General features: G+C 47.7%; 1 protein-coding gene across 4 annotated transcripts; it reads right to left on the bottom strand.

Annotated features, from left to right (window-relative positions):
* Positions 1-4802: 4802 nt before the first annotated feature.
* On the bottom strand, positions 4803-20530 carry SERBP1 (SERPINE1 mRNA binding protein 1). 4 transcript variants are annotated; one of them, XM_068198965.1, is made up of 10 exons: positions 20000-20530; positions 16756-16918; positions 15519-15656; positions 15304-15375; positions 14670-14744; positions 12775-12952; positions 9476-9523; positions 7031-7204; positions 6063-6101; positions 4803-5235 (listed from the first exon to the last, which is right to left on the bottom strand). In XM_068198965.1, exons 1-10 carry the CDS (start codon positions 20358-20360, stop codon positions 5179-5181), a joined length of 1305 nt encoding a protein of 434 aa, XP_068055066.1. In that variant the 5' UTR covers positions 20361-20530; the 3' UTR covers positions 4803-5178. The 4 variants fall into 4 exon arrangements, with proteins under 4 accessions (XP_068055066.1, XP_068055065.1, XP_068055069.1 ...); XM_068198964.1 differs by having other exon boundaries at positions 15304-15399; XM_068198968.1 differs by lacking the exon at positions 9476-9523 and having other exon boundaries at positions 20000-20510.
* Between the last annotated feature and the right edge of the window lie 3642 nt (positions 20531-24172).

Consider the following 24172-nt stretch of genomic DNA (forward strand, 5'->3'; position numbering starts at 1 on the left):
TGTCCCCGCAGCCGGACCCTGCCCCGGAGCCCGAGCCCGAGTACATCTCCAACCCCGGCACCCTGTCCCCGCAGCCGGACCCTGCCCCCGAGCCCGAGCCCGAGTACATCTCCAGCCCCGGCACCCTGTCCCCGCAGCCGGACCCTGCCCCCGAGCCCGAGCCCAGCCCCCTCTCCGCCTTCCCAGCCGCGTTCCTGCCTCCTGCCCTCTGCTGCCAAGGGAATCTGACTTTGGATCGAGTGAAGCTCAGCGGCGGCTCCTTCCCGAGGTAGGCAGGGGGCGATGTGAGCCCGGCAAGAATTTTGGCACTTTACGGAGTATTTCGGTGTCTCGAGGTGAGCCCGGCAGGAATTTCGGCACTTTACAAAGCATTTCAGTGTTTCAATGCGAGCTCAGCCTGGATTTTGGCACCTTGCAGAGTATTTTGGTGTTTCAACGCGAGCTCAGCCTGGATTTTGGCACTTTACAAAGCATTTCAGAGTTTCAATGTGAGCTCAGCCTGGGTTTTGGCACCTTACAGAGTATGTCGGTGTGTTTTGATGTGAGCCTAGCCTGGATTTTGGCATTTAGGAGATATTTCAGTGTTTCAGCACAGCCAGTCCAGTCCCTCACATGTAACACCTCCGAGCGACAAAACCTTTCCCCGGCCACACCTCACCGTAGGACACGGCTGCTCCTCTGCACACTCTGCAGTCAGAGGCACAGCTGGGGATGCCAGAGCTGGATTTTGGGAGCCCTGCCTGCAGCCTGGGCTGCCTCAAGCCCTGTGCCACGGCCCAGCCCAGGATCAGAGCTGGAAATCATCACTTCCAGCAGAAAGAGCAAGGAACTGCAAAAGGGAAGGATGGAGCAGATCAGCGCCTCTTGTTCCTCCCCTGGCACCAGGTCACAGAGTCCCCAGTGTCACCACGAGGGACACAGCACCAGAGCCAGGGCCCCTTCCTTGCCTCAGTTCAGGGCAGGAAAATTCCTCACCAGAACTAAAAGCAGCAGGCAGCATCTGCACTCAGTCAAATGGATTGTCAAGAGGAATTTAAGTGATTTATTGGAGTGCTCTAATTACAGGCTGCAAGGGTGTTACACATTTAATGACTTTGTTTACCAGATGTGTGTATATAAATAAAATGTTGGAAATCTGAACTTGGCTTCCTGTTGTTTTCTCTGGTCAAGCTCCAGCTTTACACAGAACAATTAAATATTAAAAATAAAGCTGAAACATTGCAGTTAGAGATGGAGTAGTCCAGGTATGGACTTACCTGGAGCATCCTCTGCATCCCCAAGCAGGGGCACGAGCTGCTGCCGCCACCATTCAAGTGCAGATTTGGGTATTGCCAAATACCAGCTCAGCTCACTGTGGGCTTCTGAGTTCTGGTCCCACCTGTGTCACCTGGCTGGGTGACATCGAAGGAAAACATCTCCCTCAGAACTGGGTCAGACATCCAAAAAACCAGAACTTGCTGCCTGCTCTCCACACCCTGCCTGGGAGCCACAACTCAGCCCCTCCAGTCAGCTCTGCAAACCAAACTGAACCAGAAAGGCAGATTAGATGCCAAAAAAGGTTTTTGTTTTGTTTTTTTCATAAAGCACTATTTTGCCATTCATCTTTTTCTGAATGCTGATTTTCTAGCTCAACCTAAGGATAAGAGAACACTGGAATTCATTTTGTCCTCGCTCCACAAATCTCCAAATCTATCTAAATGTGAGGATTCATGTCCAGCCTCACTCCAAGAGACAAGGACCAGACTTCTGTAACTCCAGCCTGGAAGTCTCCCAGTGATGTCCCTGAGCATCCCAGGAGGCGATTCCCCCCTAAGGACACCCTTTCCAGCAGGAATGCCAGGTTTGGCTGTCCTGGGGACACCCCGAGTGTGGAACCTGGCTGAGGAAGAGCAGCCCAGAGTGCCCAAGGCAGGGAGTTTGGTCCTTGGAATGACTCCGGGAAAGCAGCAGGCTGGCACAGCTGGGAGAGGCACAGCTGGGAGAGGCACAGCTGGAAGAGGCACAGCTGGAAGAGGCACAGCTGGCTGCCAGCGCTGGGTTTATTAAACCAGAGCTCTGTCTTTGCAAAGCCATCCCTGAGGGCACAGTTACAGGTGAGGGTGGGCTCAGCTCCTCCAACTGCTGCCGCCACACATTCCCTCTGATTCCTGACATTCCAGGAGAATCCATGTCCTTTCCCACACAGCTAACTCTTGGAACTGATCAATCAATCCATCCCACCATTCCAGCTCTGAGATCAACTCCCCTGCTCAAACCTTGCCCTTGCTCATTCCAAAGCCAATTTGCTCCACACCACCAACTTCCTCTGCTCTTTTTTCAAAGGATCAGAATTTAAAAGTTGCAGTCCCCTAGATTTGGTGTGACAGCAGGAGCAAGCAAGAGGACAGAAAATGTTACTAAAAGCAAGTTCATTAATCATAAATAACCTACTCGGGAGATGCTTTTCCAAGGCAAAATCCATCCTAAGAGTGGGAATGCAAGCTGCACTTCCTGGGACAGACCCTAGATGAGCCACTATGAACCTCAGTGGTTTCATTTCCATGTGGTTTTCAGGACATTGTTTTTAAAAGAGCATGAAAATAAGCCTTTATTTCAGTTAACACCCACCAATATTAAAGATAAATGTTCACAGTTTTAGTTCTTGACACAAATGGATTGAAAGAGGTGAATTTACATCTAGCAGAACAGCAGAAGGACCAATTTGAAGTTACAAGCTGTGTTGAAAATCACTCTAGGTGCCATTTGGGAATGCCCTAGAGCAGGAAAAGGGAAAATCCAGCCAGCAAAACCACCTGGGTGGCACCCGGAACAGCAGTTTGGATCAGGGAAGGGCTGTGCTCCAGGGAAAGCTTTGCTCCACCTGTTTCTGTGTTCCCCAGGCTGTCCCCAAGGCTGGAAGGGCAGCACATCCCACCAGACAATGGGAGAGGGAGAAGGAACAGCTCTGCTCAGACAACAGCCCCACTCTGAGAGCAGACTCAGGAGAGGAGAACCAAGGGATTTTCCCACCTTCTGGTGGAAAATCTGCCTCCTCCCCCTGCCTGGGGCTGGAAATCCAGGTGAGGGAACTGATCCATGATACAGTGGGTCACAACAGGAGCTCTCGTGAAAACAGCTCAGGAAAAGCAAAGGCAGCTGCTAACACCCCAGCTGAGCAGGCTGGTATTCCACACTCCAAGGTCGCCAACACTTCCTGCCTGTCCTGTACAGTTTTTATAAAAATAGGGTGTTACCTTTAGTTTTCTACCTACCTACAAAACTACAAATATGTTCTAAGCTGGCCGAAGAGGAAAACATGAAATAAAGTGAGAGATTGGTTCCTATTCTCCTAACAAATGCTGGTAAAACCCCTAGGAAATCCTCTTTATTAGCCGTTCACTCAACTCCTTTTGTGTATTGAAGGGATACACGGGGATGAAATGGAACCTGTGGTGGGATTTTGACGGGGGAGAAGGAATTTCTTACAATCATTCTCTGGGAAAAACATTCCTTGGTGATGTCCCAGGCAGATCCCGAGCACTGCACCGAGCCAGAGCTGCAGCTGGGTGGAGAGGGAAGTGTTGAGGTTTTGGGGTGAATTTTTGGTGTCCCATGCACAGATTGCCACTGCCCCAGTCCGAAGCCATGAGCCACGACTCCCTCCTGAGCCAGCCCAGCTCCCTCCTGGGAACACCTGGAGCAGTGCTGGGAATGCCTCAGGGACTGCTGCACCTCTGTGGCAACCCCACATCCCACCTGGAATCCACCTGGGCTTCCAGAGCCACAGCTGCCACCCTCCCCCCGCTCCAACAATTCCCCCAAACTCATGGGATGCCAGCTCCAAGGACAGGAATTGCCCCAAACTCATGGAATCCCAGCTCCAAGGACAGGAATTCCCTGTATTTACTCATGGAATCCCAGCTCCAAGGACAGGAATTCCCCCAAACTCAAGGAATCTCAGCTCCAAGGACAGGAATTCCCTGTATTTACTCATGGAATGCCAGCTCCAAGGACAGGAATTGCCCCAAACTCATGGGATGCCAGCTCCAAGGACAGGAATTCCATCTCTTTCAGGGCATCCCAGCTCCAAGGACAGGAATTCCCTGTATTTCAGGGTATCCCAGCTCCAAGGACAGGAATTGCCCCAAACTCATGGAATGCCAGCTCCAAGGACAGGAATTCCCTCTATTTCAGGGTATCCCAGCTCCAAGGACAGGAATTGCCCCAAACTCATGGAATCCCAGCTCCAAGGACAGGAATTCCCTCTATTTCAGGATATCCTCTCAAACAAAAAGCAAAGGTAATTAAAAAACCTTTTTTTTTTTTTTTTGCCAAAAAAGCAACTTGTTCTGTTGAAGGAAGAGGAAATAAAGGTCCAAAGGGGGAGTGCAAGGTGGGATACAGGAATTTTAAAAACCTGGTTTTCAGACCAGTTACCCATTGCTGGATCCATACGCAGGTGTTGAATCATAAACCCATGTGCTTTGAATCTTGATTTCAAGTATCTGCTTTCAATTTCCTAGAAAGATTTTGTGTAAACAAACTACCCAACAGAGATGAAAAATTTTCTGGTTTTCCATGTTGGAAGTGAAGCATTAAAACTTTAGTACTCCAGGAGTTCATTCCATACAGCACTAACAGTCTGCCAAATGAATATTTCACTAATTCCATGGGCTGAGAAAAAAATCTGCCAAAGAGGAATTAAAGAAACTGAAGTAGTGTGCAATAATTAAAACCTAATTTGGAGTTTGGGGGGAGGAAGGGGGGGAAGTCTAAAATCCTGACTTTAAATTAAAAAAAAAGAACACAAATGAAGGGAAAGCTTTTAACTGGTACACACTGTTCACACCTATATTTCAAGTTTGGAAACGCATATTTTCAAGCAGCAATACAAAAAAGTATCCATGAAGAATGCATAATCTCTGAAAAAATTATGAAAACATCCCTGCTACCATTACATTTCTAGATACAAAACTTGACTACCATATTGTTGCTTCTGTGTAGCGAGAGAAGTTCATTTTCAAAACAGATAAAATTCAGTCTTTAGGTGTGAATGGTATGAATGACAGTCTCTTTTTTTTTTGTTTTTGTTTTGTTTTGTTTTTTTTTTCAATTTCTTAGTTGTTTTAGGATCCTTAAGCATGCAAGCCTCGGAGAGGAAGGCCCGACCAGGGCAGGGTTGGCTTTATGACATCCAGTTTAGGACAGAGCTGGGAAAGCCTCTGGGTCATCTACGTCAGGAGCAGAAGCACTTGACTGAAAGAGAAACATCACAGAGTTATTGCCTGGAGGCAGAGGTGGCAGCACTTTGGGGCTGGAGGAATCACTACAAAAACAACCCTTTTTTTATTTATTCCAAGCATTACAAAGCCTCCTACACTGTTTTTGGAATCCAAGCTGTGTGGAGAGAAACTGTAAGCAAATCGATGTTTGCACATCGTTATTGCACAATTCTCTTTTTAAAGAGATCTCAGAATGGTCTGGGTTGGAGGGGACCTTAAAGACCACGGAGCTCCAACCTCCTGCCATGGGCTGATCCCTCCCTGTGAACCAATCCTTACTGAGGGACACCACTGACATGTTACAGAAAAGGCCCTTTCTGGAGCAAAAATTAAGTGTCTCTAATGTTTTAAATTTTCCCACTCAGAAACCAGACGCTGATGAAAGTAATTTTTGTGCCAAATTTTTAGCCCTAAAAATTCATGCATTAGCCAAGGATCTCCTCAGTAGCTTTCTGAAAGGCTCTGCACCACATCCAAAATTGCAGAAATTAAGAATTTCATGCTCTTCACTTGGTCCTTGGAGAAGAATGGGAAGAGCCAAGACAGTGGAACTTCCTGTCATGGTATTAATTTATCAACAGTTATATTTAAAATGAGTGTTGCATCAACACCTGTAGCTGCAGAGGCTCTGCCTTGCCGAAGACTCCACAGGCCACAAACCAGAATTAAAAAGTAACAGCAGGGCTTAAGCTACAGGCTCAGCATCTCCAGTTGCTCAGCACACGAGAGCAGTAACAGCCAAAAAAAGGAAGGAAGTTGTGGTCCCTGATCCCAGGGAATGCTCATGCAGAGCTCACCCACCTGGTTGGGCGTGTGGATCACATCAAACTCCTTGACCAACTGCAAGGAAACAAAAGCAACACAAAGTCAGGTGCAGGAAAGCTTGGAATTACTTTATGGCAGCATTCTTGAAGAGTATTAGTGAAACAACTCTGACCAAACCACCACTGTTTCATTTCAATTCCTTAAAATATTCTGATACTGCTGTCAGGAGAGGGCTTCCCAACTAATAAACTAAAATTTGTGAAGTCTGTGTCTGCTAGAAGGGACAAAACCAAGCAAATCTGTGTGAAGAAAACTACAGCACACAGACTGAGCTCATTTTCCAACTAGTAACAATTTGCTTGATGCCTTTAAGGCAAGTAAGTGATTCATAATAAATCAAATCTTCACTGTAGCTACACTGCAGTGCTTGAACTTCACATATTCTCTCCCAAACCCCATTCAGTATTTTTTCAGGATGTTCCCCTGGTGCCTTAGCACCAAAGAAGGGAAAAACATGACTGGAGGTTAGAGAAAAACGAGTAAGAGCCCTGTTTCTAAGTGGAAAATCTGAATTCCTCAGGTTCAAGATGTGACATGCAGCTGTGCAACCAGTCCTTCACCCCCAGCAGGTCACAGTGCACACAGAGTGTCCTGGCTGTGGCTGCAAATAACCAGCCCAGCACTTGTGGCTCTGCTCTGGCACCACCTCGGGCAGCTCATGGTACATTCAGATCTGCCCACACTGCAAAGCCATTCTTCAGGTTCAGACATAAAGACAGGCACTTTTAAAAAATTCACCCTCCCTTTCACGTGCTTGGTGGCAGCCCTGCTCAAACATTCATCCTTTTGTCCTAACCAGGGGGTTTCAAGGCAGCTTTGCACTCGGGTTTTCACGTGGCATTAAAACACACTGTTTGCTGCTGGGGCATCTCCCCCAGGGACAAGGAAGATGCCAGCAGGATGGAAGTGAGGGGTGAGTGGTCTCAGCCGGGGGTGCTGCTCACCTTGTCAGTTCTGCCTCCACGGCTGGCCCTGCCCCCGCGGCCCCGGCCCCCCCGGCCCCCTCTGCCGCCGCGCCCGGGGCGGCCCAGGTCTCCAAAGTTGATCTCCAGCTGGGATGTGATGTCGTTGGCGGGCTTGCGGAAGTGGTGATCCATGACCGAGTCCTCAGCGTGAGCCTGCAACCAGCAGTTCTCCATCAGCAAGGCCAGGGCACCAAAATCCCCTCCTGGGCCAGCACAGCCCCCGCTCACACAGTCCCACCATCCACTCCTGGTTTTCCCTCGGGAAACTTGGAATTTCGTAGGAACCAAAGTATTTTGCCTTTCCAAGAGGATTTATGAGTTCACACAATCGCTGAGGTTGGAAAAGTCCTCCAGGACTGAGTCCAACCTGTGCCCAATCCCCTCCTTGTCACCAGCCCATGTCCAGTCCTTCCCTGGACAGCTCCTTCCAATGCCTGAACACCCGTTCCATGGAGAAACGCTTCCCAAAATCCCATCAGAGCAACACGTCCTTAATCCCAGACCAGACTGACTATTACCAAGCCAGTAGAGAAACTCACGTTGTAGCAATTCTCATTTTGTGTCCCGGTTCCACCAATTCCTTCCATTCTTTTTCCACTCTTGGTCACCCATCCTTATTTTGCTCCCTGAGGATTTACACTTTTTTTGTTTTAGCCCTCGATAAATACTGAGAATCCCTCACTGCTCTGCATTCACTGTAACAGCAAATGAGGCCAAAAAGCTCAAACACAAGGAGCTGAAGGAGCTAAAACACAACCAGTCTCACCAGTGACACTGGAAAATGTGGATCTCAGCACCTTTGCCAGGACATTCCCTTACTGGTTTGTTCCCAGTGCATTTGGTGAAACCCAAGCCTGGAGGAGCAAGGGATGCTCCCAGGAGTTACCAACACCAGCAACCTTGGAAAATTCCAGTTACACACTGAACCCCAGCAGGTGTTTTTAAAGCAGTTATTTCTCCTATTTTATACAAATATTTTTCCACGTGCAAGCCAGTTTTTGGCATCCAGGATAACATGAAGAATGTAAAAACCTGCCCATTACAGCTCAGCCATGGTGTTTTGGAAACATGACAACACTTTCCTTCCCTCCAAGCCCCCAATTCCTGGCACAGCACTCATCAATTTCCTGGTTTTCCTACACAAATGCCACGTGCAGGTTCAAGCTTCCCAACTCCAACTGACTTTTCTGCTGCAGTTACACAACATTTGAACTTTCAAAGGCAACACATTGCTCAATTAAGCCCTGTGATCTTTAATTACCATTTGTGGAGCCTTCACAAGGCCGCCAGGAGATGGAGAGGTCTGGAGCCAAAGCTGCTGCCAGGGATTCCATGGGTCCTTCCCAATATCCCATCTATCCCTGCCATTCCCCTTTGTCCTCTCCCTCCATCCCAAATTTGATTCAAAATACCCCCTGCATGCTGCTTTATTTCCAACACATTCCACTGGGATGTATCCCACAGAACAGCTGGTCCCTACTTCACTCCTGATTTTATTTTTCCTCCCTTTTGCCAAACTTAGGAAGTTTGTCTCAACAAAGAAAAGTATTCCACACCTCAGCCTGACATGGCACTACTCAAACCTAACACTAACAATCTGTAAAACATCTCTTAGAGATGTTTTAAATCCCTTTCTTACTATTTAGTTTTTTATCACTGCAGGGTACTGAGATTCTATTTCCAACTACTGGTAGCCTAGTGGTAATTCCCTTTTCTGAGTGGTGGGATCAGTGGATTTGTACAGAATTTCTGTCCCTGTGCTGTTTTTATTTAAAAATAAACCACTACAGTTTACCAAATGTCATTGTATCTCCACAATTTGTTTTTGGTATAACCAGTGAACCAACAAATTGCAAATTCCCTACGTAACCTGATGATTTTTCTATCCGAAGTAATTAAGGGTCATTTAAAACTCCAACAAAAGACTTGGCACATTCTCCTCAGCCTCTTCCATCACTGGGGTGATAAGTCAGACATACTGAACAAGCTGCTTATCCTGAAAAACCCCGGGAAACATTAGATTTCTATGTATTGGTGACTCAACAGTGCTCTGATTTAATAACTGCTCACTTCTTGAAGGCAGCGCTGCACTTAAGGGTCTTGGGAAAGGCTGTCAAAAATGAAGAACAAACTGCCAAGAGAGCCAAAGCAGACAGGGAGAGATGGAAAAACAGCAGCAACAAAAAAATAGAGACTCGTGATAGAAGCTCTTATGATAAGGTTTGAAATAAGCAGGATGAGGAACAAGAGGACTAAAACCATGCTGGGTGCTGATGGTGCACAGTGAGACAACAGGCATGGACAGAAAAGCTCCATGTTCAATAAAATTCTTTCTTTTGGTGCGGTTTTAATATCCAAACGTTCCCTGCTGAAGGGGCTGATGTTAACACCAGGTATCACCACTGACAGAGAAAGGATCAGTACCTCATTTGAATCCAGCAGACTCCCCTGCATTTCTGTCATCGCCTTTGTCTGGTGACAGTTGTGTGTCCACGCCAAAGTGACAAAAGGAACAGAGGGAGAAAACAAAAGGAAGAAATGAGACTCAACTACATACAGGAACAACAGGTAATCAGGTCACAGGAGCTGCTGGGTACAGATGGCACCGAGCACATGGAGCAGCACAGGGAGGAGGGAGCAGCTGTGCAAGCAGCCAGAGACAGCACAGGATGGATGTGCCAAGTGTGGAGACAAGAGAAAGCTCAGATGGACACCAAAACAAAGCTCAGATGGACACCAAAAAGGAGCTCAGGTGGACACCAAAAAGGAGCTCAGGTGGACACCAAAAAGGAGCTCAGGTGGACACCAAAACAAAGCTCAGGTGGATGGACAACAAGAAAAAGCTCAGGTGGACGGGCACCAACCAAAAAGCTCAGGTGGACGGACACCAACCAAAAAGCTCAGGTGGACGGACACCAACCAAAAAGCTCAGGTGGACGGGCACCAGGAAGTTGCCCAGGAGATGCTGGAAGCCCTGGCAGAGACCACACATGCAGGCTGGTCTCCAGCATGGCCACACGTCAGGCACGGAGATGGGAAGAGCTGGGATGTTTGAATCACTGTTCATGGAAATCTTCCTGCAGAGCCTTCATTCAAGAGTCATTCCTCCCATCTTTGAGGAGATCAATCATTCTTTTCCAAAATACATTTCCTCATCTCCCAGTGCAACCTCCTCTAAGGAAGGGATTGGATTAGTGAGGAGGTTTGAAGAGGCACAGCAGGGACAGAGGTATGAGTTTTTATCCAGGAGTCCTGGATTCCACTTTTGGGATGAATTTTAGGATCTGTCCACAATATAACTCCTTCCTGTTTTTTGTAGGAACTGAAGACTCAAGCCACTAAAACAGCTGCAGAGAAAAAGAGGAACTCTGTTTTATGGCATAAACCCATGTCCTGGGAAGAGGCTCCTTGGACCAGGGCTGCTGATGGCCCTGGATGTCAGATTAAAGCAGCAAGAACCTGAGACAGAACTGAGTTCATTCTGTCACTACCTGCAGAGTACATGGGAACAAGAGGACAGACCTCAGGCAGGGCCGAGCATTTCAGCCCTCAGCCAGGAGGACAAGCAGGAGAACGAGGAGGACAGCTCTTCCCCAAGACTGAGCAGCATCAGATCCTCACTCTCCCTTTTCCCAGACTCCTGGGGCATTCTCCAAGAAGTTCCCAAGGCACAGGGATGCAGGTGCTCATCACAACACTTCAGATTTCTGACAGATCTATTGGGGCACGCAGGGTTTTTCAGCCGTAAGAGTACAGAAGATTTGGGGCTAAAACCCAAAATTTACCTATAAACCAAATCACTTCCACACATCATCTCCTTCTTACCAATAAGAATCAGAGAATTTCTTGACCCCTAAGTGCATCCAGGAGGACAAAGGGAGGAAAAAGCAGGTGATTGCTGTTTTTTAAAATATGTTGCCTTCTACAGCTGCTCACAAAGAAGCTGCAGTGGAAGCTTTCCTAAGGCCTGTATTATAGAGCTATTCTCCTATAATCCTGAGAGAAAATCCCCACACTGCTTCCCATGGGATCAGGGAACAATGAAGAAGGGAGATGGGGAGACACATCTGCTGGATGGACAATAAAGCAGGCTAAAAGCAGCTCAATTTGAAGGCAGATTTGTTAATACCTCACTTTCATGCTTACGCAGCAAGAGGCTGTTATCTTCGTATGTGATGGTGCTAAAAATATCCAACTTGTTCATTTGAGAAGTTCACCTCTTAAACAGAACAATCTACTAATTATGTCAGGTCTTCCATGGAAGTAATTTAATTATTGACAGTTTTTGTTCAGATTTTTTGTTATTGTTTTTTGCTTGGTTGTTTTGTTAGGTTTGTTTTTTTTTTGGTTTTTTTTTTTTTTCTGAGTTAACTGATTCAGTTTTCAAATGGAAAATATGAGTCTGGATCTTTCTAGCCTCTAAATTTCTCACAAGTAGCATCACCTTTACTATCATATATGTTCATACCTTAAGAAAGAGTGCCCTCAGATGAGTAAATGTCAAATAAATGTGATTCAGAGAGACTGAGGGAATTTGAAGAACTACAGGTTTAGTAAATCTTGGCAAAGTACATAAATACTTCTGTTTAATACGTACTTTCAGCACACAGCAACATTAAATGTAACTCAAATTCCCTTTTCTAGCCAAGCCAGAGAAATTTAATGAACACTTCAGTGAACGGCCCAAAGGAGACACAGCCATGCAATCACTTCAAGAACTGAACTACCCCACACAGCAAGAACACAGCCTGATCTGTGACCAAGTCAACCTCACTGGGAGCTCAGGGCAGAAACGGAGCTTTCACTGGAACACTGAGCAGTGCCCCCCACCCACGGATTACATCCCAGCTCCCAGGATAAAAACTGGCAAGGTGTGGAAAAGCAGGAATACATTCTAGGAGAGCAAACAGAGTATTACACACTATCCAGTCACTTCAAAGGACTCAGTACCATCAGTACACGAAGTTGCTGCCACCAACCTCTTAAGTGAGCTACTTAACATTACAGAGTGTTAAAAACAAAGATTAGAGGTAAAGATTAGCACAGCCCTGCATTACAAAACAAGAGCTCTCGGCACTTCCCTCCCCTGTGCATGTCCCCTTGCCACCCTTGGAACAGAATAATGAACATTATGCAATGCCTGAAATGAGAAACTACAAATTTAAAACAATTCTACAGCAGCTAAGCTGAGTGTCACTGGAGCACATAAATCATTCCAACTGCCTTCCCAAGAGCTCGTCTGTGTCACAGCACTAAGTGAGGAGACACCCACACCACAAATTTCAGATGCACAGTTTGGGTTTAAGGTCTCTGAGGCATGACCAGTCTTCCTTGAAGCTGACATCATTTAGCAAGCACCATGAACCTGTGTACTGCACAACAGATGCTAAATAACACAAGCTGCCTTTTTTAGAAAGCAAACTTGACAACATTCCCCTAAAACTCTCACCAAGAGGCAATTCTTACAAACCTAAGGGCACAGCTCAGCTCCTGAACCCAACCACAGTCAGAATGGCCACTTGTGCTACTGCAGAAGTTCAATTCTGCTAAAGGAATGGTGCTCAAATGAACAAGAATGAAGTTCAAATTTTAAAAAATGCTGTTCCCACTTTCGAAACTTCCAACTAAAAGGTCTCCCAGAATGGAGCTTCCACTCCCAAAAATGCTCATCAACAACAAAACCTTTACAAAGTGGGCGCTCTGAGAATGGAAAGGCACTTTACCTCCTCACTCTTTGACTTGTGGAGCACAAATCCTTTTTTCCACTGCCCATCAGCTCCCTCGTTTGGTTTGCGGATGTTGAACTCGACTTTTGCACGATCCTTGCTTTGAATGGCTTTCCACTCATCCAGGGTCATCTCCTTGGGGCCTTCTTCCTTAACTTCTTCAACCTCATTCTCTCTGTGGTGAATTCATGCAGATTATGATCACAACTAAGGATTTACGCTCTGGATACAATTTCAAAATCGTTTGCTGGCTGGTACCAGGTTATAAATTGAACTTTGTCAAGGATTTAGCAGTTAAGGGGTGAAAATACGAACACTCGCTTCCACCACAGGAAAATTCATCTCCTTTAGAGGGAGTGCCAAAAAAATGACACCCAGCCACCTCTGAGCACAGCAAAATGTTAAAATTAAAACTGACCCATGCCATCAAATCTCCACATTACTGGCAATTTTATTTCCAAATCTGAAAGCCCAACTTCTGGCATCACTTGTTTGGAGCTCCTTCTCCCCTTTTTGAAATGTATCTCTCATAAACATTCAAGGCAAGGCAGTGAGAACTCGTTCTTCCCACAGTTTTCAAGCTTTTTAGTATTTTAAAAACCAGAATTTAAGCAGCTTCGGATAATTTGCTTACTTTGTTGAACCGAAGACAATTATTCAATCAAATTTAATTCCAGCTAATTTGAAAAAGTAACAGCATACACCTTATTTATGAGATACAGCACATCTACCTTGTGCCAAAGGCTATTTTTAAGTAAAACACACAACCACCGTACTCAGTAACAGATCATACTCCAGCTACTGGAAGCCTCTGGTCATTGTTCAGTGTGTTTATGCAACTGAATTTCTGATTTATAGGAAACCAATGCTGTGTATGCGCAGCAAAAAGATCACAAAAGCCTCAGTTTCAAAGGTTTTCATTTGACAGCCATTAATTTTGAACAATGATGCATAGGTTTTATGTCAAAGCAACTGCATTTCAACTTTTTCTCACTGTGTAGGAGAGAATGATTTTTGACAAGGGATGCAATCAGAATGTGTTTTGTTCAGGGCAAAGATTTTACTGCAGTAGAACATCCTACAGTTCTGCTGAAACACTGAGAGCAAAGATCCACATAAAACCAAACAATTAAAAAGTTACCCATGTGGAGATGCTTTTCTATAGAGAAACTTTTCAGTGAGGCAACCAGGCCATGGCAAACACATAAGGAATCACCAGGAACAAGTACTTCAAAATTCTGTTTGCCATTTATTGAGTCCTCTACAAAGCCCACTCCTCATTAAAATACAACATTAGTCACACTAGGCTACCATAAAAATTTGTATTGTATTTTTACATCAACTCGGTATCAGTAAGGCTCCTTCTGCTTCTCTGGTGACTCCTTCATTCACCCAGTCCCTGGCTCCTTCTGTAACTGCGTCCAAGTGAGATGGGAACAGACCCAGGTAACTTTGAAAACTGCCTGGAGAATGAAAGATACAACCCTTCTCCTACAGCTCAGGCACACAGTCTCCAAAGCTGTTCTGGAAAATTAAGTTTAAAAAGTTGCCTTCCACTGGCACCTCTGTCCCATTTGCTTGGTGCTTCTACCCAGCCTGAGCCCAGATGCTTTGGGGTTTGGAATTTGGAGTTGCAATCCCAAGACCCAAAGTGTATTAGAAATGATCATTAATAAATAAATCTGAAAGAGCCTGCAGGACACCAAGAAATGGTTTAAAGCCAACAATTTCCAGACACAAGGTTTTTAAGGAGACTCATTCAGCAGCACTGTGGATCATCTATTGATAATCTGAGTTTGGCCAAACAGATGTGGGAATAAACAGCAGAGGTTAAAGAGAATGCAACAGCACCTCTAAAGCAACCCAGGAGCACGGAGAGGGGTGGTACTCACTTATTTTCAGAATCAGCAGGCGGATGCTCCTCTCCCTCCGGCGTTTCCTCAGTTACAGCTGACTGATCCAATTCACTGCAATTACATAACGTTGGGAGTTGGGGCTTTTTTACAACTTCATCCCTCTTTAAAGCTATGTAAGATTAACAATCAAGATCTACTGTGGATTTACTGTTTCAGTAAGGACTGGTGCTCTCTGTGCCTTTTAAACTCTATGCTTTTCACTTAGCTAATGGTTTTCCCCAATGCTTCCTACTACCCCTCCTGAAAGGCTCCCACCGTCCCTTCCAACACAAAATGGATTTGGGCATTAAAAACAGATTTCAACGGGAGCTCAATTTTTGTAACACAAAATGCATGCTTATCAAAAATTACTAAAAACAGAACAGTTAAATTTTAACAAAGAATTACCAAACCAGCACACGACCTCTCAAACTTCCCCAAAACTCTGGTTGAACAACGAAGCTACTCTTATGCTACAAGAAATTGCTGAGGTTTTAAACTCTGCAGAAGCGTGGCAAATATCACAGAGATCGAAGGCAAAAAGGCAGCTAAATCTGGGTGTTCTGCAAGCCATAATTAGGGCTGATTAACACAGTGCTAATGGTTTTCTGAACAGTGACAGGTTACTAACGTTAGCTCGTCTTTGACGGTTCCCCAGTTGTGTGATCCGCTGCCACCGCGCTTGTCCTCGTGCTTTAGGCCGCTGAAATGTGAATGTGAAACAGAACTAACAAAACTGAGTTAACATTATAGTGTCCAGACACAGAAATTCAAAAGATCAATTTCAATCGGGGGGGCAGAGCGGTAAAGGAGAGCCACAAGGGATAGGAAAAGGTAAAGACTCACGATCTATCGCTGCCACTGTGTCTGTCAAATTCCCGCTTGCCACGAGAGTCAAACCCATCTCCTCGGCCCATCCCGCGCCCGCGGCCACGGCCCCGGCCCAGGCCTCCACGTCCACGCATGGGTCGGTCCAGGATGGGTCTGGCATGGAACAGCCACAGGTCAGGGATCCACTCCAGAAACAGAGAGCATTTCGTGTTCTTGTCCTCTCTGAGGATTTTATTTACTTGGGTTTGCTTTAATTACTGTTTGTAAGCTGGGTCAAGCGATTCGCCTTCAAAAATGTACAGCGTCTTTCATGGTTCCTTTCCTCTCTGAGAACTTTATTTACTTGTTTTTCCTTTGATAGTTAGTTTGTAGCTGGGTTCAGGCTCTAATTTCAAGAAAGTCACTCCCCCATTCCTGGAAGTGTCCAAGGCCAGGTTGGAAGGGCTTGGAATAACCTGGGATAGTGGAAGGTCCTTGTAGAAGGATAGCAGAAGGTCCCTGCCCATGCTATAGGTTGGAACCGGATCACCTTTGAGGTCCCTTCCAACCCAAACCATTATGTGGTTCCATGATTTTAGAATCTGGAAACAAATGCTCAGGATTGTTGTTTGTTTGCACCTTCTGGCATTAATTCCAAAATTTAATCTTTGTATTGTGTTACACAATTAAATAATGCTAAAACTTCAACTAAACTCACTTTCATACAACTTACTTTTAAAAGGATTTAAACTTTGACAAATAAAACTTTAATATTTGAACATTACTCGAATTCTGGCTGCCACACAATGCTCAAGACAGTTTAAATGTCATGCAGATCTAAGATGGCTTCACCACTTCCAGGTCTGAAGCCGTTGCAGCCAGGGTGCAAACACCTACATGGACAAACTTTTGCTGGCTTTAAATCAGCTGTGGAAATTAAAGCCACAGCTGTAACAGCAAACAAATCTCATCCTGCAGGAAACAGCTATGCTTGGGTTCCCTTCCTGAGCTATTCGCTACAGATGTAGAAAAATATGGTGAGTATCTTGATTTAAACCATAATTCAGTTACACCTATGAACCTGTTCATGCACATCACTCCCAGCCTAAAACCCGAGTAAAGTTTGCAAACAAAACCATGGAAAAGGGAAGTGTTATTGTCTGCATGACAGGAATTCAACCTCGATTCAATCAGCTTTTTTACCTGAGCAGCAGAAGGCAGCCCTGCCTGTCAAAGCTGGGAAAGCTGTTTATCAGCAAGACAAAACTCTTACTTATCCACAGAGAACTCTCCTCCCTCGCCCTTCTCCTCGGCGGGTTTCTCGAAGCGGCGCTCGCGGGGAGGTCGTCGCTCGGGTCTCCTGTCGATGGGCTTGCCTTCGCCCTGCTGCTGTTGCTGCTGCTGCTGATCAGGCCTCCTGCCAATCCTCCTTATCCCTGAAACATCAGGCCAGACACATCAACGGAATGTGGAGTGCTCCGGGACAGATACCACCCCCACCCCCGGCAAGCAAGCGGGAAGAGAAGCTTTACTGCTGCAGAAGCTGAGCAGCCCCACTTCCACCTGACTCTTCTCAGTCCCTTTTTTACCCAGGATTTCAAATTGGGTTTGACTGAAAACTTAAGTAATCCCTGCTGAAATGACAGGGTCAACTTTCAAACAAAGATCAAGGTAAGCAGGATTTTATCACTGTTTTTTTTTTTCTCTGGAAAATGCTTTTCAGGTAAAACAAGTGGGTTTTATTTGAAGAACACCCAAACCAAGTGAGCATCACCTCAGTGGCCCTAAGACAGTCAATCCTGCGCTCCCTAAGAGTCACTCCTGTGCTGTTCTAACAGCTGGACCCCGTGACCTTGGAGGTGTTTTCCAACCTAAGTGATCCTGGGATTCTGTTCTTGGAAACTCTTCTGGGCAGCAGTGCCACCACCTGTACCAGACAGGTGTCACCTACAGGTACTGGTCAGTGACTAACTGGGGTCCTCACCCACATGGACCCTCCCAGTCCAGCATTCCCTGACAAAGATTCTCCTTCTCGCGCACTTCTCAAAATATCTTAATAATCCACAGTGCCACCGAGCTGCCCAGCGTTCTTCCTCCCTGCTAGGCCTCCTAAAAGGCCTTTTTATTTGCAATAAAAACCTCCCGTGGGCATTCTCTTCTTCACCAAGCCCTCTCTAAGACCTAACACAGTTTTCCTTTCCACTCATGTGAAAGGCCTTATTTACTCTTCTTTAAAAGATGAGGACAAACACATTTCTTATGCCATTTTCTTGCCAAAACACTGGCTCCAAAATTACAAACCAGCTTTTAAATTCAAAGCTGATTTTTAATTATTTTTTAAAGAACTGTGTTCCTGCCTAGCAAGCAATGTCAAATTTGGGTGGGGCTACAGAAGTTGCAGTTGTAATGATATCCAAGCCAACACACCCAGATGAACAATGTCTCCCTCACCTTCCCAGCTGTGTTTAACATGAAGTTTGCATGGCACACATAGCTCCCGAAGCATTCCCGCCTCCCTGAGGAAACAAGGGGTTAAACCCAGCAGCCTGCACTGGGAGAAGGGCTCTCCAGTGGGGACAGGCATTCCATGTGAGCAGGAGAAGCAGGGAGAGGAGCAGGCATGCTGCAGAACTGGAATGGAACAGCCACGGCTTTTGAATTTCGAGTTCAACGCCCTGCACTCAGAAAAACCCGGTTCCTGCTGAAGCCTAACCCAAAATACGAGTTATTTCTCAGCATCACCAAGCTTTGAACTGCTAATTCAGCAGGCAAATCACTTGCAGCCTTATGGAGTACTGGAATAGCTTAAAATACATTCACACAGGAAACAAACCCTGGCATCGAGCACCTTTATGATGCCAGAACTGCAAAAACAGCCACGCACAAAAATAGACATTTTCAAACTGGAAACTGACTTTGTTTACCACACTGCAGCCCCGACTTTCTCTGTTTCACTACCATAACAAACCACGAAGACAGTTATTCTTCACACTGCTCTTGAAAACAAGACGTGAAAATCGGAAGGTGAAGAAGAGGGGCTGCCCAAAGCCCTCCTGTGGTGCCAAAGGCTCTGCCATGTCCCAGGCGGATCTCGTGGGGGAATCCTGCACCTCACCGAGGCTTCCAGAGGACACTGGTTTGGCGAACTGGGACCCCTGACAAATCATTGCACCCCTCACACGGAAAACACTCCTAACCTTAATGAGCACAAGATCCACAAGCAAAGAGTATTTCTACCGTCACTCCTAAATTCGTCTTCTCACAAGGTGCTTTCGAATAACATTTACAACACCCACTTCCCAAAACAAACACCACACTAAAATTATTCCTTTCTTTAACAGCATAAACCAGTGGAAAATCAGCATCACCTGGTAACATAAATGCAGAAGCATTAAGATGCTCTCACGTAGCACCGTGCTCTGTGAAAAGCTTGTTGAAATCGCAGTTCACCTGTTATTCCCTTGCTCCCACGTCATCTGCTGTCACCACACTCTGATGTTTTTTTTTCCCCAAGGATTCCTTTGAACCCGAGCTGTGACCCACCTGCCGAGCGCCGAAGTTTGGGCGCGGTGGAGCTGCTGCCCGCACGGGACGCCATGTGCCTACATCCCTCCCCATCCATGTGCGGCCCCGGCCTCCTAATTCCCAAAGCATGTTCTTCTGTCTGTTTATACTTCAGTTTCTTTTTTCCAAAGTTTTTCCATGTAGGATGTCTTAGAAATTTAGGGAAAACTAACAATTCGTGCAAGTTATTATTTAAATATATATGAAAACAAGAAGATGGCTATCAACGCCGTTCCCCTGGAAAATGACCCAAACAGATCTTGGAAAGCACAGGAACTTCCAGATATCCGGTCAAATCCATCGGACCCCCTGAAACACGAGTCAAGCTCAGGATACAAGGCTGGACGAGGCTTGGAGCAACCTGGTCTAGTGGAAGGTGGCCCTGCCCATGGCAGGGGGTGAACGCGAAGGGCCTTTCCAACCCGAACCACTGCACGACTCCATGCGCCGGTTTAGATGGGACACTGGGCAGGAACCGTTCCCTCTGAGGGTGGGCAGGCCCTGGCACAGGGTGCCCAGAGCAGCTGTGGCTGCCCCTGGATCCCTGGAAGTGTCCAAGGCCAGGCTGGACGGGGCTGGGAGCAGCCTGGGACAGCGGAAGGTGCCCCATGGCAGGGGTGGAAGGGGATGGCCTTTCAGGTCCCTTCCAACACGAGCCACTCCACGACTCTCCTCGCTGCGGGCATTTCCCATTTCGCGTTACTCCTCTCCCTCCCGCCGGCACCGAGGCAGCTCCGGTCGCCCCGCACGCCCGCCTCCATTTTGCGCGGGCCGAGCCGCGGGACACGTGGGGCCGGGCGAGCCGGGCGCCGCCGCCGCCGGCCCCGCGGCCGCCCCGGGCCGGCTCCGCGGGCGGGCTCCGCCATGCGCGGCCCCACGTGCGGCTCGGCCCTGCCCGGACCCCTCCGTGCGGCCCGGGCCGACCCTCCCCGCCGACCCCCCGGGCCGCTCACCCTCCTTCCGCAGCGGCGCTCCGGGCTGGCCCCCGCCATCCTCCCGGCGGTCCCCGCCGGCGAAGGGCGGCAGCGGGTTCTTGCGCTCCTTCTGCGACTCCCTGCGCAGCTGCTTGGCCGCGCTGCCCGCGCCGCCGCCCGCCTGGCCCGCTCCGCCGGCCCCGCCCGAGGAGCCGCTCTGGGCGCCCGCCGGGCCGCGGGCCCCGCCGCCCGCTTGGCTCCCGCCGCCGCCGCCGCCGCTCTCCTTCCTCCGGCTCTCCGCCGCGCGCAGCACCTCGAAGGGGTCGGACTCGTCATCGAAGAGCTGATCGAAGCGGTTGGTGACGACGCACCCGAAGCCCTCCTGCAGGTGTCCGGGCATGATGGGCCCCCGTCGGCGGGATCCTGCGCGGATGCTACCGGGCCCCCCGCGCCCTGCTCGCTGCCGCACAAGATGGCGGGCCCTGAGGAGACGCGCTTCTCTTCCGGCGCGGCCACATCCGGGCACCCCCGCGGGGCGGGCGCTGCAGCGCCGCCAGCGGCCGCGCCGCGAACTGCGCGCGCATTGTGTGAGGCGGGCGCCGGGTTTCCCGCCGCGGGCTCTACCATCGGCCAGAGCGGGGGGGAACGGGTCGGCGGGGGAGGCGGAGCCCCGCACCGCGCCCCCCCCCGCCTCCCCCGGCGACCCCCGCGCCTCGCCCGCCCGGTGGTACATCCCGCGTGAGGGCTCCCTCAGAAATCAAGCCTGAATGAGGCGGAATTAAGAGATTTGGCGTCATTAGCTAATAAAAGTTGGTTTCCAGGCCTTGATCGGAAAGTTCTAACGGGATTTCCCGCTTTCTTGGGCATTTCTGCTCGTCTAATTAGCGGGGAGGCGTAGCAGGCAGGTGTCAAGTGGAGGTGGGAGATGTTTGCGGTATTAATGTATATTAACATATTATTAATTTAGCAACATACAGTGTAAATAAATACTGTATATTTCTATATATAATAATATGTAATGTATGGTATAATATCTATGGTAATGTATATAATATGTAATAACAATCTGTCATGCATAATACGTAACATGCAATGTACACTTAATGTTAACATTAATTTAATAAATACTATATATTAATCGTAATGTAATTAAATCGTACTATATATTAATCGTGATGTAATTCAATGTCAGCATACCACTATATTGTATTGGTATAATATATATACTAGTATCAGATTGTAACCAAAAGGCATTATATCAAGAGATAGATATAATATATATAAAAAGCATAATAAACAGGCACAGGTTTGGCATGTCCTTCAAAACACAATTTGATTGCTCACAGTTTATATCTCTTAAGTCATCAGAGCATTTTGGCACCTGCTACAAAATAAACTTCGTGCTCAGCAAGTATGTTATTTCCAATATTTGCTTTGCCTGCTCCCAGAAGCTTGAAATAATTGCTTTAAAAATTAATTTAATTACATTCGTTCATCTCTTGAATGCGTATTGCTCATAAATTCAAGACTGGTTTGGAGAAATCCGAAGTTTAGTTTCTCCAAATGAATGAAAAATTTTTGGTTTCATGCATTGTTCTTCGTATATTATATAGTCTATATGTTATATGTTATATGTGTTATATATTTTATATTATATATTATGTATTATATATTATGTATTGTCTATATGATACATTATATATAATATATACTATATGTTATATGTTATACGTTATGTGTTATATGTTATATGTTATATATGTTACATATTATATATGTTATATATTATATTTCCCTGCAGTCCCACAGCTCCCTGTGCTCGCTTTTGGGGAGGTTTTTGAGGCAACCCCTCCTGCAGTGACTCTGAGGGGGATTGCAGCAGCTCCCCCCCTTCCTGGGGCATGAATAATCACCATAAACGACGCCCTAAGAACTGAGCTCATCCTCTCAGAGCCCTTTAGGGATGAATCAAACGGCACCAAGCAACACCTAATCAAAACGGCGTTCCCAGGAAAAGCCTGGGCGCCCCGGCACGCACTCCGGGGCGCGTTGCACCGCACGCGCGTTTTATGGACAAAACGCGAGCCGTTCCCGCTCGGATCCCTGCCGGGCTTCTGCCAGATGGCACCGGCAGCTTTATGGGAGGGGATTTGCTCTCGGAAATGGGCTCCGAGGGCTGGGATTTGCAGCTCCGAGGGAAGGCAGAGCGCCTGCCTTTTGTTGCTTTCGAAGGGGCTCGGCATGTCCGGCCGCCCTGTGCTGCTGGTGTCCGCTCAGGATTCCACAGTTCTCCAAGGGTAAAAGGTTTGGGGCGGCGCTTTGGATTAAACCCGCGCCAAGCACGGGGCACGGGGAATGGCTTCCCGCTGCCAGGTGGGATTCTGGGGAGGAATTCCTGGCTGTGAGCGTGGGCAGGCCCTGGCACAGGCTGCCCAGAGCAGCTCTGGCTGCCCCTGGATCCCTGGAATGTCCAAGGCCAGGCCGGAGCAGCCTGGGACAGTGGAAGGCGTCCCTGCCCATGGCAGGGGCTAGAACCAGACGGTCTGTGAGGTCCTTTCCAAGCCAAACCATTCCATTCCCTGATGAAAACAGACTGGAAGTATTTCGTACACAGAGGGAGATCGATCACCACGTGAAACACGATCAGCAGATTTGTGTGTTCTGTGCAGCAGGAAGCGGGAATTGCAGCCTGCAGGAAGCTCCAGCTCCGCTCTGGAGTGTCACACGCCGTGCTTGCACGCTGCTGCTTGCATTAAAACAGCCCCACAATCAGCCACACGGGTCAAAAGTCCAAGAGACAGCGTTGTCCGTGAGTCTGATTCACAGTTTTCAGGCACTTCCGGCCTCAAGACAATATTACCATTTCTGACCTTAAAAGAAGAGTGTTTAAAATATTTAAACTAAAAGGAGGCCTTTACACCAAGGGAAGATCCTAGTGCTGCACCCACACAAGAGCCGTTCCTCATGCGAAGGACCGGGGCAGGACAGAAGTCACCCGTGTTTAGGCCTAACTTGAAAATCAACTCATTAACTGGCCCATTGAAATGGATGAGTTTTCCCCAGGGGACAGGCACAGCCTTGCAGGAATCCCAGCCCACACCGGATCAGGACACAGATCCCACTGCAGCCAGCCAGGGGGAGGATGGGTGGCAAGGGCTGCGCTCAGACAGCGAGGGAGTGATTAAAAAACACCCCGAGATCCTCCAGGAGCTGCCACCCAAAGCTGGGCTGGCGTCCTCCCGCACGACAGACGCGTGTGTTCTCCTTTCCCACCGAGCAAACCGGCGTTCCCAGTGGGCAGAGGAGCAGATTCCCAGTGCTATTTCTGGCTGGGACACGCGGAGCTCCATGGCCCGTGGATATCCCACCTAAGGAGCTGCTCCCGAGCTGCTGCCCAAAAGAGGCCCGGAGAGCCTTCGGACACGCCGCACTCCTCTGCTATTCCCAAGCTCTGCCAGCAGCTGTCAGCTGCCTGCTTAATAAGCAGGAATAGGAAATGCAGCAGGTTCGCAGCAGGGCGAAAAGTATTCAGCCGGGTCCTTGCTCCGTTCCAAAACCACGGTTTTCCTAGTTTTGGACTTTATGAGTCTGGTTTGCAGGGGTTTTTGGTTATTTCACTGTCAGCATAGGTAATATGTGGACAAGGAGGATGTTGCTTGGAGATTTTTTTTTACAGGAATCTTCCCTTAGGTTGGACTCCATGGTCTTGGATGTCTTTTCCAGCTTTAATGGTTCTGTGATTCTAGGCCACAGGAAATGCAGGGATTGCTTCCAAATAAAGTCGAGTACAGCCATGACTTCTGAGCATGAAAAAATTCACATACATCACAGAGAAACGTAGCAACTTCTCAGCTTGCCTCCCCACATGGATCCCTTCCGAGAAGAGCTCCCAGAATTAACCTGCACTGCCCAGCTGGACAGCGGGAATGAGCAGGAGAAGGCAGAGCTCACGAGGAGATCCACGATCTGCAACGCACCTCTTTATCCTCCCACACATTCTGCTCATTTCAGCACATCACTGGTTGCTTTTTTTTTTTTTTAATATGGCAGAAAACGCAGCAGTTTCATTATGAGGAGGGCTGTAAACGTGAATAACAGCAGAATTTCTGCCCTAAGTACGTGCAGTGAAAAACGCCCTCCCACAGCATTGCTCTGTGCTTTAAAATGTGCACAGACAAGCGAAGCAAATCATGCAGACACAGAACTTGGCTT

The sequence above is a fragment of the Anomalospiza imberbis genome, chromosome 9, assembly GCF_031753505.1.
Source record: "Anomalospiza imberbis isolate Cuckoo-Finch-1a 21T00152 chromosome 9, ASM3175350v1, whole genome shotgun sequence".
Taxonomy (NCBI): Eukaryota; Metazoa; Chordata; class Aves; order Passeriformes; family Viduidae; genus Anomalospiza; species Anomalospiza imberbis.

What these genes read in the sequence shown, in the direction of transcription:
- SERBP1 (XM_068198964.1), bottom strand. Translation starts at nt 20,360, where the DNA reads ATGCCCGGACACCTGCAGGAGGGCTTCGGGTGCGTCGTCACCAACCGC. An exon ending in ACCGTCAAAGACGAGCTAAC is followed by an intron (nt 14,745 to 15,303) that starts GTTAGTAACCTG and finishes ATGTAATTGCAG; the next exon opens with TGAATTGGATCAGTCAGCTG. An exon ending in TGATCCACACGCCCAACCAG is followed by an intron (nt 5,236 to 6,062) that starts GTGGGTGAGCTC and finishes TTTCTCTTTCAG; the next exon opens with TCAAGTGCTTCTGCTCCTGA.